The 24062-nt window shown below is 44.6% G+C and overlaps 1 protein-coding gene across 1 annotated transcript in view; it reads right to left on the minus strand.

The window, feature by feature from the left end:
* The window catches only part of LOC140723494 (NACHT, LRR and PYD domains-containing protein 3-like), a 36855-nt gene extending 13001 nt beyond the window's left edge, over positions 1–23854 (minus strand). The window contains exons 1-7 of the mRNA XM_073038061.1: positions 23808–23854; positions 15953–16121; positions 11341–11432; positions 9575–9741; positions 6673–6844; positions 6509–6574; positions 686–2435 (exon numbers count right to left, since the gene is read on the minus strand). Coding sequence (XP_072894162.1) covers positions 686–2435; positions 6509–6574; positions 6673–6844; positions 9575–9741; positions 11341–11350 — 2165 coding nt within the window. The 5' untranslated portion in view covers positions 11351–11432; positions 15953–16121; positions 23808–23854. The remainder of the gene's footprint in view (positions 1–685; positions 2436–6508; positions 6575–6672; positions 6845–9574; positions 9742–11340; positions 11433–15952; positions 16122–23807) is intronic.
* Between the last annotated feature and the right edge of the window lie 208 nt (positions 23855–24062).

Raw genomic sequence — 24062 nt, forward strand, 5'->3', positions numbered from 1 at the left:
GGGAGGACAATCTCACAATGGTATTTATTTCCTTCTCACTGGGACTGTGTGCTGACGGTCCCTTGTCCCTCACCGGGAAGGGTGTGTGAATCTCTGACCCACCTGCTGCAGTCAGTGTCAGTCTGGGTGTCAGTAACAGTGAGAAGGAACATTGTCAATGGACGTGTCACAGGCAGCGAGATACAAGGCCATTGAGATAGTGATTTAGATGCATATCATATTTTTACTGAGTTAAGTATTGTATGTAATTAGTTTTGCTCCAACAAGTGTATGGGACATTGGAAAAAATGTTGAATTTCCCCATGGGGATGAATAAAGTATCTATCTATCTATCTATCTATCTATCTATCTATCTATCTATCTATCTATCTATCTATCTATCTATCTATCTATCTATCTATCTATCTATCTATCTATCTATCTATCCATCCATCTATCTATCATTCCTGTGATTTACTACCATTAAACCAATGGCCGTTGTTCACTGATCTGATGAAGTCTCCAACATCCCTTCACAAGGACCCACAGAACCCTCCCGTCCTTGGGGAATTACTGACCGATCCCCGTGGGCATTTGTTACAATTCTTCACAATCTGATTTACTACAAATTTACCGAAATTCCTTTACATTGAAACAACACAATGAGACAGTTTCACAGTTCAGAGTGAGAGATAAATCAAGTTACCTCAACTCCTGGCACTTGTGCAGCCCGGGTCCCAACCGCTGGGTTCCTTCACACTGAATGTGGCAGTTCCACAGGTCGAGGTGTTTTATTGTATCACAGAGTCCGATGGCATGAGACAGGACCGTGCAGTCAATCGGGGTCAGTGTCATTCCACTGAATGAAAGTGTTTCCACAGATCCCAGCGCGGCCTGAGACAGTCCACGATTCTGAGACTCAAACAGATAGTGCAATGTGTTCAGGAGGCTCCTTTTACCAGCTTCAGTCCATGTGTTTCCAATCTGCCGTTTAACCTCCTCCTTCACCCAGTCAATCACCCGGCATGTTGTTTGATGAGGGAATGGACCCAGAAACTCCTCCAGGCCCCGAGCTGTCATTGGGGAGGAGAGACCAGCAACAAAACGGAGAAATACCTCAAATCGCCCATCTGTTGTGCTGTGGACTTCTGTAAGGAATTTCAGGATATCCCCGGAATGTGGATTCAGGAATTGTGCGACTGCAGCTACAAACTCTTGGATGGTGAGGTGTGGGAATGTGTACACCACGCTCCGGGCAGAATCCTCTCTCTCCAAAAGCTCCATCAGGAACCCGGACAGGAACTGGGAAGGCTGCAGATTGTAGTTGATCAAATCTCCATTTGTAAACAGAATCTTCTTCTCGGACACTCCTCTGAAGGCCATCTGACCAACCCTGAGTAACGCCTCACGGGGGCACTCAATTTCACGGCCGTGGTTTTTCAGGATGTTGTAAATATAGTAGGAGTACAGTTGGGTGATGGTCTTGGGAACTCGCTGCGGGTCCCTGACTCTTTGTGTGAAGAAGGGGCCCAGTGCCAGTGCGAGGATCCAGCAGTAGGAGGGGTTGTAGCTCATGGTGTACAGGATCTCGTTCTCCTTCACGTGTTTGAAAACAGCTTCTGCCACTGTCTGATCTTCAAAGTACCTGATGAAATATTCCTTCCGTTCCTCACCAACAAATCCCAGGATTTCAGCCCAGACACTGATGTCTGCCTTTTGCAATAAATGTAACCCAGTGGGGCGGGTGGTCACCAGCACTGAACACCCTGGGAGCACCTTGCCCTGGATTAAACTATACACAATATCAGACACGTTGCACTTGAATTCAGGATCTGTGTACTGTGATTCTGTGTCTCTCAGACCATCAGCAAAGTTGATTTTGTCCTTGAATTCATCCAATCCGTCGAATATGAACAGCAGTCCCTCTGTGTGTTTCCAGGCCTCTCCCAGGATATTCCCAAAGTAAGGATACTGATGCAGAATCAGTTCTTTCAGGTTTATTCTGCAGTTAATGGAGTTTAAATCCCGGAATTTGAAACTGAAGACAAACTGGAATTGTTGGTACATCTTCCCCGCGGCCCAATCATATACAATCTTTTGTACCATTGTTGTTTTCCCGATCCCCGGGACTCCAGCCACTGCTGCGGACATCCCGGATTTGTTTCCAAAGAAAGGTCTTTTCAATTTTTGAACAAAGCTCTTCTTGAATAACTGTTCAGTCCGGATTTTTTCCAGCTTACCACGGAGATCTTTTTCTCTCCACTCCTCGTGGTCTCTGCCTCTTGCCAGCAGCTCATGTTCCACCAGTGTCCGATCTCGAACAGTAGAAATGACCGTGAGCTCAGCGTATTGATCAACCAGCTGGAAAACCTTCACCTTCTCCCTCATCAGGATCGTTTTCACTCTCAGTTTTTCAGTCTGTGTCCGCAGAGTCTCCTTGTGTTTCCTTCGAACATCTTATGACGGAAAGAAATAGGTTGTCAATCCCTGATCTGATGAACATGGAGCTCACAACATATTTTATTTAATAAAAAAACTACTCGTTAAAGACACTGTTTGTGTGAAATCGGGTGATCAGAGATTACAGTGTCTGAAAATGAACTACGGCCCAGAAACATTTCTGATCTAACTCAGATCACTGCTGTTTCACTGCTTTCACTGCTCAGCTTCTGCTGAACTGTGCAACCCTGCAGAGGGTAACAGTGGGGGGTGAGGGGGGCATTTACGTGCTCTACTGACTTTTACTTCTCTCACAATAGACCCCACGTTCTTGACACTCCTTTAGGATGAAGCTGTCAGTACTGAGCCACAGAAAAGGAACAGAATTTCTGTTTCCTTTTCCAGTCTGAGCCAGTCACAATGTAACACACCCCGCACTGGTCTACAGTTTCTTATTCTCCGAGGAGCCGGTACATGAACTCAGGCAATTCCCCGATGATGTGCGGAAGAGCAGGAAGCTGAAGAGGATGGCAGCGGTAATAGGGAACTCTAAAGTCAGGAGGGCAGGTCGGTGATTCTGTGGACACCGATGGTACTTTGCCTCTCATGTGCCATTGTCCGAAATGTTTCTGGACGCGTCCACAATATCCTGAGAAGGGAGGTTGAGCAGCCAGAAGTCGTGACAAACATTGGTAACAACGACATAGGAAGAGAAAAGGGAGGAGGTCTGGAAAACCGAACACAGGGGGTTAGGAAAAAAGCTGAGGAGCAGGACCTCAAAAGTAGTGATCTCAGGATTGCTGACTGTGCCACCCGACAGTGGCAATAGGAATAGAATGAGGTGGCAGAGCATTTGGAGCAAGGGGCAGGAATTCAGATTTCTGGATAATTGGGACCACTTCCGGGGCAGGTAGGACCAGTACAAAAGGCACGGGTTGCACGTGAATCCGATGAGGACCAATATTCTTATAGGCAGATTTACTGGAGCTGTTGGGAGTGTTTTAACCTAAAATGGCCGGGGGACTGGAACTAGGATGATAGAGCTGTGGATAAACCAGCGATTTTACAAGTAGATGATGGGTTTAACATGAATGTAAGGAAGGACAAGCCAATGACTGGGTTCAAATACAGACAGAGCAAAGTGTTAAATTGTACCACACAGACAAAATTCAAAAAGGCGCAGATGGAGAACTGAACACATTGCATGTAAATGCATGCAGCGTTTAGAATAAGGTGGACGAACTCTTGGCGGAGTTAGAGATTGGTTGGTATAATGTTGTGGGCATCAATGAGTCGTGGCTGAAAGAAGACTCAGCATTTTTGTGCTTTTATGAATGATTTTCATGAGGAGGTGGAAGGGTGGTTTATTGCATTTTCAGAGATTTAGATAGATAGATAGATAGATAGATAGATAGATAGATAGATAGATAGATAGATAGATAGATAGATAGATAGATAGATAGATAGATAGATAGATAGATAGATACTTTATTCATCCCCATGGGGAAATTCAACTTTTTTCCAATGTCCCATACACTTGTTGTAGCAAAACTAATTACATACAATACTTAACTCAGTAAAAAATATGATATGCATCTAAATCACTATCTCAAAAAGCATTAATAATAGCTTTTAAAAAGTTCTTAAGTCCTGGCGGTTGAATTGTAAAGCCTAATGGCATTGGGGAGTATTGACCTCTTCATCCTGTCTGAGGAGCATTGCATCGATAGTAACCTGTCGCTGAAACTGCTTCTCTGTCTCTGGATGGTGCTATGTAGAGGATGTTCAGAGTTATCCATAATTGACCGTAGCCTACTCAGCGCCCTTCGCTCAGCTACCGATGTTAAACTCTCCAGTACTTTGCCCACGACAGAGCCCGCCTTCCTTACCAGCTTATTAAGACGTGAGGCGTCCCTCTTCTTAATGCTTCCTCCCCAACACGCCACCACAAACGTCTTGTCGAAAAGACAGGCAGGAAGGCATAGTCAGTGGTGGTGTGGCTGTGTTGGTTCAAGATGGAGTCACATCTTGATAAAGAGGTTACATAGGGTTATTGAATGTTGAATCTTTGTGGGTGGAGATAAGAAACTACAGGGGTTAAAAAAAGCTTTATGGGAATCTTATATTGGCCTGCAAATAGTAGCGAAGGTGTGGGGTTGAGATTGCAAAGGGAGCTGGGAAAGGCGTGTCATCAAGGTGATGACATAATTCAATATGCACGGGGAATTAGAAAATCCAAAAAACTCAGGAGTCGGATCACAAGAGAGGGAATTTATTGAATACCTACTAGAGAGCGTTTTAGAGCAGCTTGTGCTTGAGATTACTCAGGAAAATTCTGTCTTTGATTGGGTGTTATGTAATAGCTCGGATCTTATAAGGGAGTTTAATGCAAAAGAACACAGAACTGGTAGTGATCATAATATGAGTGAATTCATACTGAAGTTTGAGAGGGAGAAGCATAGCTTACGGTATCAGTATCGCTATGGAATAAAGCGAATTACAGAGGCACGAGAAAGAAGCTTACCCAGATAGATTGGAGAAGGATACTAGTGGAGATAACGGCAGAGCAGAGATGGTTGAAGCTTCGGGGAATAGGTCTCAAGTTGCAGGATAGATACGGCTCACGGAGGAAGAAGTTCTCAAGTGTCATGTGCAGGCAACAATGGTTGACAAAGGAAGTTAAGGACTGCATAAAAGCCAACGAAAGGCCATGCAGGAGAACAAAAGTGAGGGAAAGTTGGATGAATAGAAAACTTTTAAAATCCAACAAAACGCAACTAAAAAAGCGATAAGAAGGGAAAAGATGAAATATGAGGGCAGAAAAGCCAATAATATAAAGCAGGATAATAAACACCTTTTTCAGGAATATAAAGAGTAAAAGGGAGGTGAGAGTTGATACTGGAACACTGGAAAATGATGTCGGTGAGATAGTAATGGTGGACAAACAAATGGCAGAATAACAATGTGTGCTTTGCGTATATCTTCACTGTGGAATACGCTAGCAGCATGCGGTGGTCTGCGAGTGACAGGCAGTAGGAGTGAGTGCCATTGCTATTTTAAAAGAAAAAAGTTCTCGGCATACTGAAAGCTCTTAAGGTGCAAAGTCACCTGAGCCAGATCGACTACATCCCAGAGATCCGAGAAAGGTTGCTGAAGGGATGACGGATGGATTGGTCATGATCTTTGAAGAATCACTTGATTCAGGCATGGTCCCGGAGGACTGGAAGATTGCAATTTTCACTCTGCTCTTTAAGAAGGGGGGAAGGCAAAAGAAGGAAAATTATAGGCCAGTTAGCCAAACCTCAGCGGCTGGGATAGAGTTGGAGTCTCTTACTAAGGTTGCGGTTTCGAGGTACTTTGAGACTAATGACAAAATAAGTTAGCAATGGTTCTGTTAGATTTCACGGTGGATTTCACGGTGCTTCAGGCTGGACAAAGGAGAGTCATTGGATGCCATTTACTTGGATTTTCAGAAAGCATTTGATGAGGTGCCGCACACGAACCTGCTTAAGCAGATAAAAATCTATGATGTCACAGGAAAGATACTGGCACGTGATGCGGAATTGCTGACAGGCAGCAGGCAGCGAGCGGGAATAAAAGGGGCCTTTTTCTGATTGGCTCCCAGTGACTGGTGGTGTTCCTCAGGGATCAGTATTGGGACCGCTGCTTTTCAGATTGTTTGTCAATGATTTAGATGATGGAATAAATGTATTTGTGGCAAAGTTTGCGGATGATACAAAGATAGGTGGAGAGGTAGGTACAGCGATTGCAACAGGACAGAGGCCGACGGGAATGTCTGTTTATCAAACTCACAGAGGCCTCCGGGTACAGATCCCGAGATCGGGAAGGTGCCGGGTGTTGTGACAAATGCAAATTGCTTCCTGTCCTTTAGCCACAGCAACAAAAACCCATCTCCCAGACTCTGACCGTCTCTAAACAGGCCTCTAAAGACACGTGTTCAGACTCTCAGCGTGCAATAACAACAAAAACCTGTCTCCCAGACTCTGACAGTCTCTAAACAGGCCTCTAAAGAGACTTATTCAGACTCTCAGTGAAATAAAGGCTTTGAGCTTTCCAGTCCATCACTTACCTTTCAGATGCTTGGGCACTTCAGATAAACCCCGCTCAGTGTCCATGTAGGCGAACTGGCCGTCACCTGTTCAAACAGATTAACCTGCATGAAGTCTGTTCTGTGTAATACTGTAAATTCATCAGCATTTACATCTGTAACACACTGTGTATTGTTCACCGTACCTCGTTCCCGTATTTCCTTCAATATTCTGCTCAGCTTCGGTAAATGGTGATGTAGTTTCACAAAGGATTCCCACATCACCCTCCGGGCCCCGGAGCCCTTCTCCATCACCAGATCCAGGAGGAGTTTGGAAGCGCCCGATCGGTTTCCCTTCTCCGCGAGCTCAGTCACGCTCTGTAATGAACAATGGGAAATATATTGAGGAGCGGAGGGATGGGTAGAAATCTACCCTGGACATGGACTGACCCAGCACATTCTGCTCGCCACAGATCACTAACAGCCATTGAAGTGTTTGTTGCAGGAGAGAGATTTTAAAAGAAGTTAGCATGGCCAGTGATGACTTTCTGAATGCCACAGATTGCGATGTACTTATCCATTTGGCTAGGTTTAAAAGGAGCAGACATGGTGTGAGTGAGCCAGAGATAGAGTAGGTTATTGAGGCTTTGTGTCAGAGAGTGTTCAGTGAGGAGAGGCGGAGGATTTAGGTAGATTTTGGGTAATATTTCCCTTCTTTTTTTCACGGTTAGTACAGTGGGAATGCCAGGCAGGATAGTGGGATGCTCTTCCTACTGGGTGCGGCAAGTCAGGGAGACCTCCAGTGTCCCTGACAACTGCACTTTCGGGAATTTCATCCAGCTGCAGCTTCTTACAGTCTGTGCTGAGGAATTGGAGCTGCAGCTGGATGAACCCGGGATCACTCGGGAGGCTGAGGTTGACTGACAGACTGTACAGGGAGGGAGCTGGACGCAGGACACAGGCAACTGGGTGACGTCAGCGGGGTAAGGGAACAGGACACAGGCAACTGGGTGACGTCAGCGGGGGAGGCGGGGGTATGGGTAAGAAGAGGATAGACAGCCACTGCAGGAAACCCCTCTACAACAGGTATATGGCTTTCTGTTTCGGGGTATTGCCTAGCAGAGGAAAGCCACGGTGATTATGCCTCTGGCTTTGAGTTTGTCTTTGTGACTCAGAAGGGATGAGAAGTGCTGAGCTGCACTGACAGGGGGAGTTCAATGTCAGGAGAACAGACTGGAGATTCTATTTACGAGAACAGGATTTTTGGATGGTGTCTTGCCAAGGTCAGTGATATCTCGTATCGACTCTGAAACTTTCTTAAGGGCAGAATGAGCAGGTCTTGGTCCACGTTGGTACCAATGACAAGAGTAGGAAGTGTGATGAGATCCTGCAAAGTTTTTAGAAATTTTTATCGAAGGTAGATGGCGTTGTAAAGCTTTTTGGACATGGGGCTTCATAAATCAAAATATTGAATACAGAAGTTGGGATATTATGTCGAAGTTGATGTTGCAGAAGCTAATTTGAAGCAATGTGTACACCTACCTCCGGGAAGGATATCAATAAGATTGAACGAATGCAGAATAAAATACAAATTGTTGCCAGGAGTTAAGGATCTGAGATATAGAGGAAGTGTGAATAGGTTAGGACATTATTCCATAGAGTGTAGGAGGAACAGGAGAGATGTGAAAGAGGTATACACGTTTATAAAAGGTATAGAGAGAGTTAGTGCGAAAATGCATTTATTACTGAGGTTGGGTGGGACTGGAATTAGAGATCATAGGGTAATGATGACAGGTGAAAGGCAATATGAGAGGGAACTTGTTCACTCAGAGGTTGCTGAAGAGCGTGGAACGTGCTGCCATCTTAATTAGTCGATGTACATTCGAGTTGATTATTTAAGATCAGTTTGGATAAGTTCATTCAATGGGGGAGTTTTGGATGTCTCCAGTCCAGGTTCAGATCAATGGGACTAAGCAGATAATAGGTCGGTGTGGTCTGGATGGGCAGAAGAGCCTGTTGCTGTACTGTAGGGTTTGATGACTATGACTAGGTGAAACTATGGCCGGGTCCCTGTTGATTTTCGCCAGGGTAATCCCTGGTGAACCGCAGCAGCTTCACACTTCACTGCCAGGCTCCGCGAGGGGTCCAGTGCCAGCCAACAGCTGGAAACTGGCAGTGAGGAGCAGTCAACAAACTCAGGCCTATTGTGCGTGTGTGACAGACCAAAGCCAACAGCTGGAAACTGGCAGTGAGGAGCAGCCAGCAAACTCAGGACTATTGTGCATGTGTGACAGACCAAAGCCGACTGGTGGGAATGTTGAGTAAGAAGTTTGGACTGAAATTGTCAGGTGCCTCACGTGGAATGTCGTGTTCAGTATGGTGTCTGGCTCTTCACTAATATTCATTCTGGGTGGCAATAGGTGAAAGCACTCCAGTAGCACGAGGACCATTGGAAAGCTGTTTCTTTGTAATTCTATGTTAGCTGTAGATGTTTAGAATATTTTCAGTGGCACTAATGTTGCACTTCCCATGTTAACAGTAAATGCTGTGGTAATTACAAATTCAAACTGAATGTCACAAGGAACAAAAGGTAACAGAACCATGAGGCATGTTGGGATATTGATCAAAATAAGAGTCAGCAGTTCAAATGAGAGACGATAGTCAGTGTTGCCTGAGTTGAAAATGGAGTTGAAGGTAGACTGAGAATGAGCTGAGAAATAAGTCACTATATATTTGATTTGTGGGAAACCCGTGGGTCATCAGGAGAACACATTGATGAATGGCCACTAAGGTCGAACATTGGGAACATGGTGTGATGTCAGAGTTTTCTGTCCACTTGCAATGTCCGTCAAGTGTCACATCACTAAATTCACCTCTCAATCATTGCCTGTATCCTAATCTGTCTATAAATGAAAGTGATCAGAAAACTGGAGAGAGGCTTGAATTGGTTAATAAAAGTTCCGTGTTTTCGCAGATGAAAACTCTTTTCTTGATGTTCACCACAAGCATTACAGGATTTTCATTGCCCAGAGGTGCCGTTAAACCGGTTCTGTCGGTCTGTGATAGATTCTGTAGAATCTACACTCAGCCTATGTTCCAACCACTTACGTGATACTCTCGCTCATTGAAATGATGATCATGAGTTAACATGAAACTGACGCCCTCCACACCCTCCTCAATCGCCTGCTCCAGTCGCTCCATGTAGAATCTCGTCAACTGGAACAGTTGGTGATCCTCACAATTTGACAGGAAGGCGGAGATGGCAGAGTTCAGATCTGTAGTTGGTCATAGAACATAAAATAGTAGATGTACCATGCGTATGCGGGCACAATGCCAATTTAAACCAATCCCATCTACAGGAACATGGTCAATATCCCTCCGTTCCCAGCCTACTCATGAGTTCAAACGCCTCTCAGACGCTGCAGAGTATCTGTTTCCAGTCCCTCCCTCGGCAGCTCATTCCAGACACCGATCACTCTCTGTGGAAAACTTGCATCCTAAATCCCCTTTAAACTTTACCATCTAAACTTAAACCTGTTACCTCAGGTTTTTGTGGTGAAACTCGTCTGCACCCTCTACAGACCCTCCACATCATTCTCGATTTGTGCACAATACTGAAATTGTCTCTTAACCAACGCGTATCCAGTTACAGTCTAACTTTAACAAATACCTCAACTCATCGTTAGCACACTACCAATTGTGTTGCCACCTGCAGGGAGCTATGCACATCCATCACAAGACCCGACAGTACATCAATCTTATTATCAGTCCCAACATTCACTGTGCACATTGCTCGCGAATTTGACCTCTCAAAGTGCAACTTCTCACATTTGCCTGAATTATCTGTACTTGGTGACTCTCTGTTCCTATTTCTAACTGGATTCTGAACATATTGACAACAGTCCCAAATTTATTCAACTCCTCCAACTCTGTAAATCAACGAATAAGTCCACCCAGTATATCATATGATTAACCTATTTGATTCACACACACGACGCATGGCGAAACAGTGATCCTTGCGAACACGACTGGTCACAGACCTTCAGCCAGAACAACGCTCCTCTAGTGCTGACTCCATTTTATGTACCCAAGACGACTTTGAAATCAATTTACAGATTCTCAGCCCGAAACGTTGAAGGTTATTTTTTCTCTATAGGTGCTTCCTGACCAGCTGGGTTCCTCCAGCATTTTGTACGGTGCCCTCTCCACTTATTATTTTGTTTTACTTTAATCCTATTTGCCAAGGACATTTCATTGCTTCAGTAGCCCCCCCCCCCCACCCACCAGATTCCCTGTGTACAATTTCTCTTGTTCACTGTCTCCTGCACCCAGCCCGTCCTCCCTCAATATAACGTTCTTTAACTCGGCCAGGGGGAACAGACACCGGGAACTCTCCTCACCTCCATTGTGCAACAACCCGTTAATCTGGGGAGAATTCAACATTGCCCTTCCAAACAGAAAACACCATCTGTTTCTCTCAATGGCTGTCGGAGGCATTTCCCACATCAGGGCGTACCAAATGCTGACGGAAATTCTATCTGTTCCCTCGACTGTTACATTGCCCGCTGCTGTATTCCTGTCTGAGTGTTACCCACTCCCACCTTATTCGGGGGCTCCTTCTCCTTTCACTCAGGTGAAGATTTGTGTGGTGAGGGGAGCGATTCGACCATTCCCCTCGTTAGGTCCCTGCGCTGGAGCTGGTGAATTGTTCCAGTGCTCAAAGTCGCTTTAACAGTTGGAACAATGACCCTGTTTGATGGTACTTTCTCTCTGCCCCTTTATCGCCCAAGTTTAGCCCTCTGAATTATTGATGATTTGACTACACGTGTACCACGATGACAGAGTTTTAATAAGAAAGAGCCCAATGAACATACCAGTGTCCATTCTGACTCTGACTGACGTTGGTTGATTATCGTCTGCTGGTCTGACGTCCGGGTGGAAGAAAGCCCCACCTGCTGGCAATGACCTGAATTACACAAATAAAAAAGTATGATTCAGTTACTCTGTCCTTCAAATTTAAAACACTTTTGTAAGGTCATTGCTCACTCTCCTACATTCCAGGGAGTAAATGGAGATTGGTACAAAGACCTCCAACTGAATACAAATTTCAAAAAGATAGCAAGGAAATATAAGTAAACTTACTTAAAAGAGCGATGCACTGAAGCTGAAGAAGCCAACAGAATTGGAAAAAAAGAAGAGATCTGTTGCAGGAGATTCGAGAAATCAAAGGAACATTTCATGTAAAATGAGCATAGGTAGAGACAAAGAAGGGAAGGACCTTACAGAAGCAAAGGACATCAAAGGGAAACGGCAGGAACATACAGAAGAATTGCAGAAAGATCCAACAGCAAAGACACCTGCAATGACTCCCTCATCGATCTAGAGCCAGACATTCTGGAAAGTGAAGTCGAATTGGCGATAGAAAACATTGCCAATAATGAGGCTGCAGGATGTGACAGGATTTCAGTAAAATTGTTGAAAATTCTAAAAGGTGATGCTGTAAAAGTGTTGCATGCAATTTTCCAGCAGATCTGGGAAAATATAAACAACAATGACTTTTAGGCTGGATTAAGATCCGTTTTTATCCCAATACCCAAGAACGGAAATGTAAAGTATTGTTCAAATTACCGAAAGTTTTCACGTGCTAGAAAGGTAAAGCTAAAGATTGTGCAAGCAAGACCCTAGCAATATATGGAACACGAACTGCCAGATAGAAGCTGCTTTTAGAAGAGGCGGAGGCACCAGAGACCAAATTGCTAACCTACGCTGGATAATGGAGAAAACGCGAGAATTTCAGAAAAGTGTTTATCTATGTTTTATTGACTACTCTAAAGCCTTCAGCAGTGTCGTCCATAATAAACTATGGCAAATCCTTAAAGAAATGGGAATAACTGGACATCTGTTCTGCCTTATGAGAAATTTGTACAAAGATCAAGAAGCAACAGTTAGAACGACACAGAACAACAAACTGGTTCAAGATTTGGAAAGGAGTATGACCAGGCTGCATATTGTCACCCTGCTTATTTAATCTATATGCTGAACATATGAGGAATGCTGGTCGAGAGGACTCAAAATGTTGCAGTGAAAATTACCAGACAGAATATTAATAAATTCAGATATGCATGTAATACTATTCTAATGGCTGAAAGTGAGGAGGATCTGAAGAAGCTTCTAATGAAAGTGAAAGAACAAAGTTGAAAGCTGGCTTCTTGCTCAATATTAAGAAAACCAGCCAGTCCTATTAACTCTGTGGTAATAAATGGAAAGGAAGTGGAAGCAGAGTCGGATTTTTTCTTCCCTGGTTCAAAGATTTCTATCGATGGTAAATGTGATAACCTTTTCAAATTTATTGGGTAGGAGAGCTATTTTGTTGCATTGGAAGGATCCTAATCCACCTACTGCTTTTTTTCTGGCTCTCTTCCATTATGTTTTGTACAAACTTGGAGAAAATTAGAAGTCAGACGTTTGATACATCTTTCAAATTTGAACAAACCTGGCCACCTTTTATTCAATATTTTCATACGATCTAATTTCTTTTCTTTTCTTTTTTTAAATTTTTTTTTGTTTTTTTTTTCTTTCTTTTCTTTCTTCCTCCGTGAAGTTTCAGATTTGACCAGAAAGACGTTTTCTTCTTTTTTTGTAATCTTCTCCTCAGATGGAATGCCCAGTCCCCCCCCCCCTCTTTTTTTTTGTTTTAGGTTAGTTTAGTGTTTTTTTCTCTCCTATAAATAGAACATTTCCAGTCTTTTTTTGTATGAATTGTCAAGAGGAGTTGAGGTTCTCTGTTTATATATAATAACCTAATATTATATTACACATGATTTTGACAGTGTATATCATTTTCTTTGTACGTTTATTCTATTTTGTATTTGATATAACTTCACCTCTGATTTGTATCTATTCATATAATTTTTTTAATCAATAAAGAAAAATTGAAAATGATGGTAAATGCAGCGTATTAAATGGCGCTTACTTCTGGGAAGGGTAGTAATGGCAAATTTAGATAAAATACTGAAATGCAGAGACATAACATTGTCTGCGAAGGACCGTAGAGTCAAGTATATAGTATTTCCAGTTGTGATGTAAGGCTGTGAGAGCTGGACTATTAATAAGGCTGAATACAAATTGATCAACGCCTCTGAAGTTGGATGTTGGGGGAAAGTGTTCGTTGGACAGCAAGAAGATCCAACAAGTCAATACTTGGAGAAATACGCCAGACTGCTCACTGGGAAGTTTGAAAAGCTCAATTATTTTGACCACATCATGAGGGGACAGGATTCTTTGGAGACGACTCTCATGTTCGGTAAAACAGAAGGCAAAAGGAGAGGATGACAGAGGCTACGATGGATAGATAATATTATTCAGGAAATGCCTATGCCCTTGGGGTATCTTAGAGAGGCAGTTTCCAGTAAGGAGGCTTTGTGTGCAGTAACGCTGTTGTATTTGGCTGTGTTCATGTGTTTTCATGTATGTTTTGAATGACTATTAAACTTGAACATAAATTGGACAATGATTGTATCATAAACAAAAAAAAAACGAATGACTATAGATGTTTTCAGTCAATAACAGACTTGTAAATGTTGCATTTTGTCCCTAATGCAGACAGGGAGCAACCATACTCCAAGCATCTGACCACACTGCACCCACTGGGACAGACTGCTGGCCCAAGGTGGGTCTGTTTACTCCGTTGTTTAAACCCAGACACCGCAAACAAAAGGCAGCCACCGGGTCCCTCCAGCCCACCGTGTCAGATAGTAAGATCGTGACTTGCTGTTAAAATCACCCCGACTCCGCACTTGCAGGCAACACTTTATCGGTGTCCACTAAAAATATGCTGAAGCCTTCTCCATCCTAGCTCATTCTGAGGAGATAAACCCCCTGAACTCCCACTTCAATCCGTCACCCTTACAGCTCCGCCAAATCCTTGTTAAGGGAACTCCTTAATGACGAAGCCCATATCCCCTTTGGTTGTTATGCTAAATTGGTATTTGGTGTCACCAATGAGAGACAAGTAAATCTCACGTCAGTTCACGGGAGATACCGGGCACGCGCAGCATGCTTAAATCGTATCAATGTCAGCCCGAGGGTGACGAAGCTCCGCGAGAGGGCGCGCGTGGGCAGTGGGCGGGGCGGTGAGCTGGTGCGCGTGGTGGATGGGGAGACTGTCGAGTCAGTAACAGGGAACGGGGAGCGCGTCCGTCGGTCCCGTACCGCGCTGACCAGCTCACCGATTGTGTCATGGTCGATCCGCAACCTGCCGGGATACAACATTAACACACAAATCTCGATGTATATACTTAATCGATGTATGGTTTCTTTTCAGTTGCATAATATAATTATTATGCAGAACTTATATTGGCTTACACGAATTAAACTGTCAGAACTTTTCTAATCAACACACCAAATGCATAAGTGGACCACTCGGCCCTCCGAACCTGCTGCTGATCTGATTTAAACTTTCGTTACGCATTCTCCCATGTTCATTTCGATAACACTTCAACCCCACTCTTTATAAACAAACAGAGCTTTGAATGGAATAAAAGGCTTTAATTTCTCTGGGCAGTGAGTAGAAAGAGTTCCTAACTCCCGCGATCAATACTGGCAAAAGAATAGGAGGGTGAGAGGGTGTGTGGGGAGGGGGAAGGGAAACTGTTGCTGCTTTTCACTACACGATGCCCTCTCCACAGCCAATCTTTCACAGTCTCTCTGAACATTGCATCTACCTTTATATCAACTCCTCCATCATCTGACCCAACACGCTGCTTCCCATCCCGAAATGACTGAGTTTAAACCGACTCCGGTAGCTCTAGTAGTCCTGGCTGCAAGGACATTCGTTCATCTCAAGTACAGGTATAACCCATGGCTTTGGTACAGGATTAAATGGGAACATTGCAAAACCTATTTCTGCTTAATCACAGATTCATAGGTTCTGACAATTCATTGGTTGAAAAACACGATGACGACAGGGTATGTAAATTTAAATTATTGGTTGACATTTGCTAGTTCCGACTGAATTAAATGTCGTGCCGGGACATTTGGCTTCAAGAGGGTTTGCTCTTAGCAGAGGCTTGCACGACGATATACTCGAGGGCAAGTATATCATTGCAGCTTGCAATAGACAGAGGGGTCAATGACATGTTGCTGTAGTTCATGGTAATTCCACATTTCTACAATCACTACAGCAGGAAACAACTGTGGCGTCTTCTGAAGGGAAAAAATTCTCAACGCATTTTGAGATTATTATGACGTAACACAGACAAGCAAGGAAACATCAGCAGTGACAAGTTTGAAATGAGCAAAGAATATGAGGAATGTGCGTGGCTTCATAGAGCTGATGCTGACAGCACATCAGTATATCTGGAATGATTGCAACTGGCATAACTGGCACTTCTAGGTTTATTCAGTCCCACTCCAGTTATTTCCTACCTTCCTTGGTACAGAAATGTAATGTCTAAAAGACCAGTTATTTGGGTAAATGAGACTCACCAAACTTTCTTCTGGCTGAATCAATGCAATCTCCGAGTCAGAATGGTTCTCTCCAGTCGGTGCTCTCAGTCCTCGGGCTGGTTAACTTGTTGCTGTTCCCTCGTTTTCAGCTGTGGTTTGCTTCCAGTTCTGGGCGTTTCTTCCAATAAACCTCTCACCGCAGGTCTAACTTTAACCAGAGAGAAAATGAAGTATGTTACTAAAACAAACGAGAACAAAGCATTAACCTGAAATTTAAATCATGAACGCTGTGTCATAATCCGAGTGAAGAAATCTGTAACTGCCCCTCACTCTTTACCAAGCCTGACACAAAAGAACAGACACAAAATTCTGGAGGAACTCATCAGGCCAGGCAACATCCGTATGTCGACTCTACTCTCTTCCATAGATGCTGCCCGGCCTGCTCGGTTAGTCCAGCAGTTTGTGTGAGTTGCTTGGATTTCCAGCATCTGAAGATTTTCTGTTGTTTGTGATGGGATACAAGGAAGTCATCATTCAGTCATGGTATAAGATACAAGTCATAATATATAGGAGTAGAATTATGTGATTAAGTCATTCTAGAATGCTCCGTAATCAATCAAGGGGGATTATTTTCCAACACCGTATTCTTCCTTCCTGCTATAATTCTCAACCTATTTAGCAATCCATAACATGAATATACTCAATGATCGCCTCCACCGCCCTTAGTGGTAACAAATTCCACAGATCAAACAACCTTTGGCTGAAGTAATTGCTTTCATCTCAGTTTTAAAGAAAAGCTTCTTTATTCTGAGGCAGCACCCTGAGTTCCCAGATTCTCCGTCTAATCCAGACACCCTCTCCATTTCCACTGTATCCAGGCTTGTTGTTATTCAGTTGATGTAAATAATCACTTCCGCCCTAACTTCACCCCCCACCCCCACCAACCCTAGATTTTGAGGGAGGGGGTTGATTTACTTTTTAGCTGGTTTGGCACACCATTGTGGCCGAAGGGCCTGTTCCTGTGATGTACTGTTCCATGTTCTGTTCTACCTTCAGCATCTTGAGTTTCTGTTTGACTCCCACTGGCAGACAGACAGGTGAGAGTGAGGGGGAATTTCCAAATGTGAATTGAATTCTGAAACCCCGGTCTATTTCTACTGGTGCAAGCACAAAACAGTGTATTTAATCACAGCCTTTACCTGTGAGGGATGGAATGGGAACTCAGTCTCTGCTTTGCTTCCAAAGGAACTTCAGAACCAAATATCTGAGCACAGAACAGAAATACTCGATCAACAGCTCATAAACCCGGACACCTTAATCCCCTGATTCATTTTATCTGGGTCAAAACATGTGTGGTATCCCAAGATCCAACCTCAGAGGGTCACAGCCCGCACATCTTTTCCACATCTCATACTAGGTATTCCCAATCTCACACTGAGAGATTCACGCTACCAATATCCAGCCCCCGGAGATGTCTGCTTCATTGCGGAAGGAGAAACATACAACCGCATCTGTAAAAGCACCAACGTAAACCGAAGCACAAACAATGCCATTTCCATATTCCTGGAGCTCCCGTTCCAAGATTGTATCTCAAACACCAACTCTCCCAAGGCTCTTTGCTGCCGGTAATATGCGGCAGTGTCTCAGTTAATCCCAGTTCAAAATCTTACACTCCCACACCAACCCGTGACAGAACTGGAGCCTGATGATCCTTTGTCTGGACGGGGATCAGCGGGAGATGATAGTTGCCTCCACAGTTACATTGAGCACATTTGTTCATTATTTTATTGTTGAGTGCGGTGTGGCCCAGGTCTATGAGCCGGCACTTTCCCCGTCGTGTAACAGGAACAAAATGTTCTAAATATAAAATTGGAAATATAGCACTGGAAACTCAGTGCAAGAGAATTGTTTTTGTTTCTTTTCTTGCAGAAACGATGACTAACTGCAAGATGTTTGACACCCAGAACAGAATTGCATAAATACAATCCCTACAATCTTCTTCATTCCATCCCAAACAGTAAATGCTGAAAACATCCTCGTATCTGAGGCCACTCTCTCTCTCCGTTGAGAGTCAGCAACCAGAGAGCGATAAACATGTTCAACACTCTCTGCAGCTCTGGTGAGCTGTTGCCCTGATGACGGAGGAAGTGCCTCGCAAAGATAACCGAGCGGGGAAATAACAAACTCAGTGTGACACGTTCTCGGTTTCATTGTGACAAAGATGAACTGAACATTCAGCCATTTTGTAATGGGGATACTAAAATTCCAGTGGTTGTATTCACCCTTTCTGGGTGCATTGAGTAAATTTCATGGTAGTTTCAGCTCTACAGAGCTCTCAGCAGTGCAGACGCTGGTCCAAAAATAAAATCACATTGTTGGATTCGACCTGTCGATTGTGTGTAGAAGTTTCAATAGAGATTCACAGAGCCCTTGGAGCACAGCCACAGGACTGTTAGCCCATCCACCCCGTGCCATGTTCGGTGTGGTCCCATCCCCCTGTACCCTGACCATAACCCTCTATACCTCCCTCATCCATGTACCGACCCAAAAATCACTCAAATACTACAATTGAGCCTCCATCTCTTACTTCTGCTGGGAGCTGGTTCCGCATTCGCACCACCCTCTGAGTGAAGTAGTTCCCCCTCTGATTCCCCATAAATGTGTCACTTTTTGCCCTAAATCCATGATCTTACCCAACCTGAGGGGAAATTCCTACCTTTATTCACCCTATTTATACCATCATAGATTTCTGTATCTCTAGCGGGGGTTCCCAACCTGGGGTCCATGGACCCCTGCTTTAATTGAAGGGGCAAATGACATAAAAAAGTTGGAACCCTATATATATCCCATCATTTCTCTGTATTCCAGGTAATCAAGTTCCAACCTGTTCAACCTATCACTATAATTGCTTTCTGAAACACCAACAATGTCCGTGTAATTTTCCGTGCTCTCTTTCACGCTTATCGATATCTTTCTTCCCAGCAGCTGACCGGAACTGCACACAATTCTGCATATTTGGAAATCACGGTGTCTTTTACAACTTTAGCATTAATATCCCAACCCCTCTTCTAAATAACCTGCGTTATAAAGGTCAAGATGCCCAAAACTCTCTTTACGACTCTGGTGCTACCTAAAAGGAATTGTGGATCTGTAACATCCACGCCAGGACAATTAGGCTCCAAACAGTCATTTTCCCCAGGTAGTGAGCCTGATACACCTATACTCATAACCCACCCTCCACACCCTACCCACTACTAGTTTCCTGACAGTTCTAGGCACTTCTGTGCCTAAAGTAACTTTATGGACAGACAATCAATATCAGTCTCCATATCTTCAGATTCTCCTGTGGCTAACATCACTTTAGGGACATACAATCAAAATCAGTCTCCGTATCCCAGATTCTCCTGTGCCTGACGTCACTTTATGGACAGGCAAATATTGGCAGTCTCCGTATGTCCAGACACTCCTGTTCCTAACGTCACTTTAGGGACTTACAATCAATGTTTTAAGCTATCATACTTTATGTATTGTGTTTTGTTTATTATTGTGGTCTCTGTCATTTTGTTGTTTTTTTTTTCTCTGTGTCCTGCTTCGAACACAGAGTAACAATTATTTTGTTCTGCTATACTGGAATGACATTACGCAAGCTTGAATCCTGAGCCCTTGGAAAAATAATATGACCAACCACATTATCTATACTCCCTCTTGATTTTATAAACTCCTACAATGTCACCTCCATTCTCCTCTGGAATGAAGATCCAGCTTGGCCAACCACTTCCTATGACTCGGCCCTCTATTCCAGGCATCATTTTCAGCAATCTCGTCTGCACCATCTCCAGACTGATAATATCTGTATTACAGTAGGGTGAACACAACTGTACATAATACTCTGTGTATCCGCACCAAAAAATTGTATAACTACAATATAATGCTCATAATCCAGAACTCAATACCCTAACTGATGGCCAGCATTATTAAAGCCCTTTTGTTCACCCTCTATACTTGCACGTCCACTTTCAGTGAACTGTACTCTTTTCACCCCAGGTCGCTCTGTTCCACAACACCCGATGCCCTCCCGTTCACTATACCAGTCCTACCTAGTTGACTGTCCAAAATGCATCATCTCTCACTTGTCCAAGTTAAAAACCATTTGCCATTCCTCAGCCCATCTCAAAAACTGACCAAGATGTCTTTGAAATTCAATGTCACCTGTTGCCATAACAACCAGTCTCTCGAATTTAGTCTCCCTGTAGACCCATGGCTGTGTCGCCACCCACGGCTCTAATCTGCTAATGAAATTTGTCGACGACACCACATAGATTGGCCTCCTCTCAAGCAATAACGAGGTGGCCTACAGGGAAGAGGTCATCTCTCTGACACAGTGGTGGCAAAGTAACAACCTTCCTCTCAATATCGCAAAAACAAAGGAGCTGGTTGTGGATTACAGGAGGAATGGAGACGGGTAAACCCCTATTGACATCAGTCGATCTGGGGCTGAGATAGTGAACAGCTTTAAGTTCCTCGGCATCCCCATCACCAAGGATCTCACACTGTCTGTTCACATCAGCTGTGCGGTGAAAAAGGCACAAAAGCGCCTCAGACGGTTGAGGAAGTTCGGTATCGAATAACATAGAGCATAGAATAACACAGCACATTACAGGCCCTTCGGCCCACAATAATGTGACAACCATCAAACCCTGCCTCCCACATAACCCCCCACCTTAAATTCCTCCGTATACCTTTGTTGTCTCTTAAACTTCACTGGTATATCTGCCTCCACCACTGACTCAGGCAGTGCATTCCACGCACCAACCACTGTCTGGGTAAAATACCTTCCTCTAATATCCCCTTTGAACTTCCCTCCCCTTACCTTAAAGCCATGTCCTCTTGTACTGAGCAGTGGTGCCCTGGGGAAGAGGCGCCGGCTGTCCACTGTGTCTATTCCTCTTAATATCTTGTACACCTCTATCATGACTCCTGTCATCCTCCTACTCTCCAAAGAGTAAAGCCCTAGCTTCCTTAATATCTGATCATAATCCATACTCTCTAAATCAGGCAGCATTCTGGTAAATCTCCTCTGTACCCTTTCCAATGCTTCCACATCCTTCCTATAGTGAGGCGACCAGAACTGGACACAGTACTCCAAGTGCGGCCAAACCAGAGTTTTATAGAGCTGCATCATTACGTTACGACTCTTAAACTCTATCTTTAGTCTTATGAAAGCTAGCACCCCATAAGCTTTCTTAACTACCCTATCTGCCTGTGAGGCAACTTTCAGGGATCTCTGGACATGTACCCCCAGATCTCTCTGCTCCTCCACACTACCAAGTATCTTGCCATTTACTTTGTACTCTGCCTTGGAGTTTGTCCTTCCAAAGTGTACCATCTCACACATTTCCGGGTTGAACTCCATCTGTCACTTCTCAGCCTACTTCTGCATCCTATCAATATCTCTCTGCAATCTTCGACAATCCTCTACACTATCTACAACACCACCAACCTTTGTGTCGTCTGCAAACTTGCCAACCCACCCTTCTACCCCCACATGAAGGTCATTAATAATAATCACGAAACGTACAGGTCGCAGAACCGATCCTAGTGGGACAGCACTAGTCACAACCCTCCAATCTGAATGTACTCCCTCCACCACGACCCTCTGCCTTCTGCAGGCAAGCCAATTCTGAATCCACCTGGCCAAACTTCCCTGGATCCCATGCCTTCTGTTTATCTGAATAAGCCTACCGTTTGAACTTGTCAAATGCCTTACTAGAATCTATGTAGATCACATCCACTGCACTACCCTCATCTATATGCCAAAACCCCTAATTCCGAAGAAGTTTTTTTATGGGGGCACCACTGAGAGCATCCTGACTGGCTGCATCACTGCCTGCTATGGGAACTGTACATCCCTCAGTCGCAGGACTCTGTAGACAGTGGTACGGACAGTCCAGCGTATCTGTAGTTGTGAACTTCCCATGATTTGGGACCTTTACAAGGACAGGTGTGTAAAGAGGGCCCGAAAGATCATTGGGGGCCAGAGAAACCCCAACTACAATCTATTCCAGCTGCTACCTTCCGAAAAAAAGTACCGCCGAATAAAAAACCAGGACCAACGGGCTCCGGAACAGCTCCTTCCACCAGGCCATCAGACTAGTTAACTCACGTTGATCTGTGGTAATCTATATTATATGGAATGTTCAATTTATTTTAAATTATAAATTACTTTGATTGCACATAGCACATTTAGACCGAGACGTAACGTAAAGATTTTTACTCCTCATGTATGTGAAGAATGTAAGAAATAAAGTCAATTTAATTCAATTCAATTCAAATTTGCTGATCGTGCCTTGAACATTCATGTACAAATCAATGGCATGAATAATGAATAACAGAGGTGTCGACACTGACACACACATTCCACTCGCTACAGGGCTCCATTCGCTAAAACCATCTTCAATCATCTCCCTCTGCTTCTTGTCATCGAGCCCGGTGTGAATCCACCTCGCCAGCTCCCCGTGAATCCCACGTGACCGAACTTTTCCGATCAGCTGCCATGCGGGATCTTGTTACAGACTCTATCGAAGTTCAGATGAACAACATCACTGCCCAACTTCACCCAACTCCCTAGTTAACTGTTAAATAATCTCCAAAATACTTGACAGATATGATATCCTATTGGACAGTGTTGACGGTGATTTCCTCATAACCAATGCCCAACCGCCCGAGATTTCAGCTTCACTGCAGACTGAGAAAATTCCGATCCCAGCTGTAGAATTACAAACCTGGACTGAAGCCCGTATACTGCCAGTTCCATATCATCAGAGTCACCAGCCCAATATTATCACCCATACAAAGACGCTTTGGTGCCGGCAATTTGCCGTGGTGTTCCTGCCATTTCCGATTCACAAACTAAGGTGGAATTGGAACCGAATGACCCTCTGCCGGGTCCGGTGCTCAGGCTGGTTTCCCGGTCTGTATAGAGGATGCGGATACACTCCAGCCTGACCCCAGCAGCTAAACCGAGCACATTTGATCACAATCTTCCTGCTGTGTGGGATCTTGCCCAGCAGAGCTGTCTGCCATGTTTCCTGCAGTGTAGCAGGAACAAAACGTAAAATTATGATGTAGAAAATGCTGGGAACTCGTTACATCAGACTACATCTCTGAAAGGACAAATGGTGGAAGACCCAGTTCCAGAACTGTCCAAGATGCTGCCGATCTGCTGAGAAACCCAGATAAATGAACAAGACTTAATTCTCGCATTAATAGGGCCAGACATCGGGAAACACTGTCAGCATTTCGGCAAGTCGTAGCAATGGAAAGAAGATGGAAATAAACTTCCCAGTCCCCCGAGAGGACGTGAGAGATCTGGATCTCACTGTCCCGTCTGAACGGGGGAAAGAGGGAACTACTCATACACGTGGAGGATTCAACCGAGGGTGCGATTACTCTGTTTAACCCTCTGTCTGCAAGAACACAACAGGCCTAATGGTCGCTTCCAGTGTGCTTGAAATATGTAAAACAATTATCGACCCCAGGCGTCGATCCAGGTGAATTTTGGATTCGATACCGGGCCGGGTGATGGAGGTAAAGTTCCCCAGGTACATCTTAATGGATGGGTTCAGTCTCGGCATGACCACCTCATCCCGCTCCTGGGACCAGAACACCAGCGGCTGAGCGGCGGCTCATCTCAGGCGGTTCGGTGTGAAGGTCCCATAACCCGGACCGACCACGACAGGTTGTATCCCGGAAGCGGGACGAGGCCGCCAGTTCGAGGAAGTTAACGGGACTCTCTGCCCAACATCAGGTTCCCCTCCCCCGGAATCGGCTAAAGTACACACCGATGGGAATTTGTCGGTCGCGTTCACCCCGAGTGAACGGCCTCCATACTGACCAATGAGAACTTGATCAATTTGTCCCGCAGACAGCGATCGGTCCACCGGCTCCCCGCCGACGATCCGCTTCAACAAAGAACGGAACCAAAACCACCGCCCACTGTGAGAGCGGGGGCGGGGCCTCGGAAGCGAAAAGCGCAGATGCTGCTGATCTGCGTTTGAAATGGGAACAAGAAGTGGATCAGGCGATGGGTGAGGGTGGAGGGTCTCCCGTCCGACCCGCTGACTCCGCTCCTCGCCCCTCTCACACTGCC

The sequence above is a fragment of the Hemitrygon akajei genome, unplaced genomic scaffold, assembly GCF_048418815.1.
Source record: "Hemitrygon akajei unplaced genomic scaffold, sHemAka1.3 Scf000115, whole genome shotgun sequence".
Lineage (NCBI taxonomy): Eukaryota > Metazoa > Chordata > Chondrichthyes > Myliobatiformes > Dasyatidae > Hemitrygon > Hemitrygon akajei.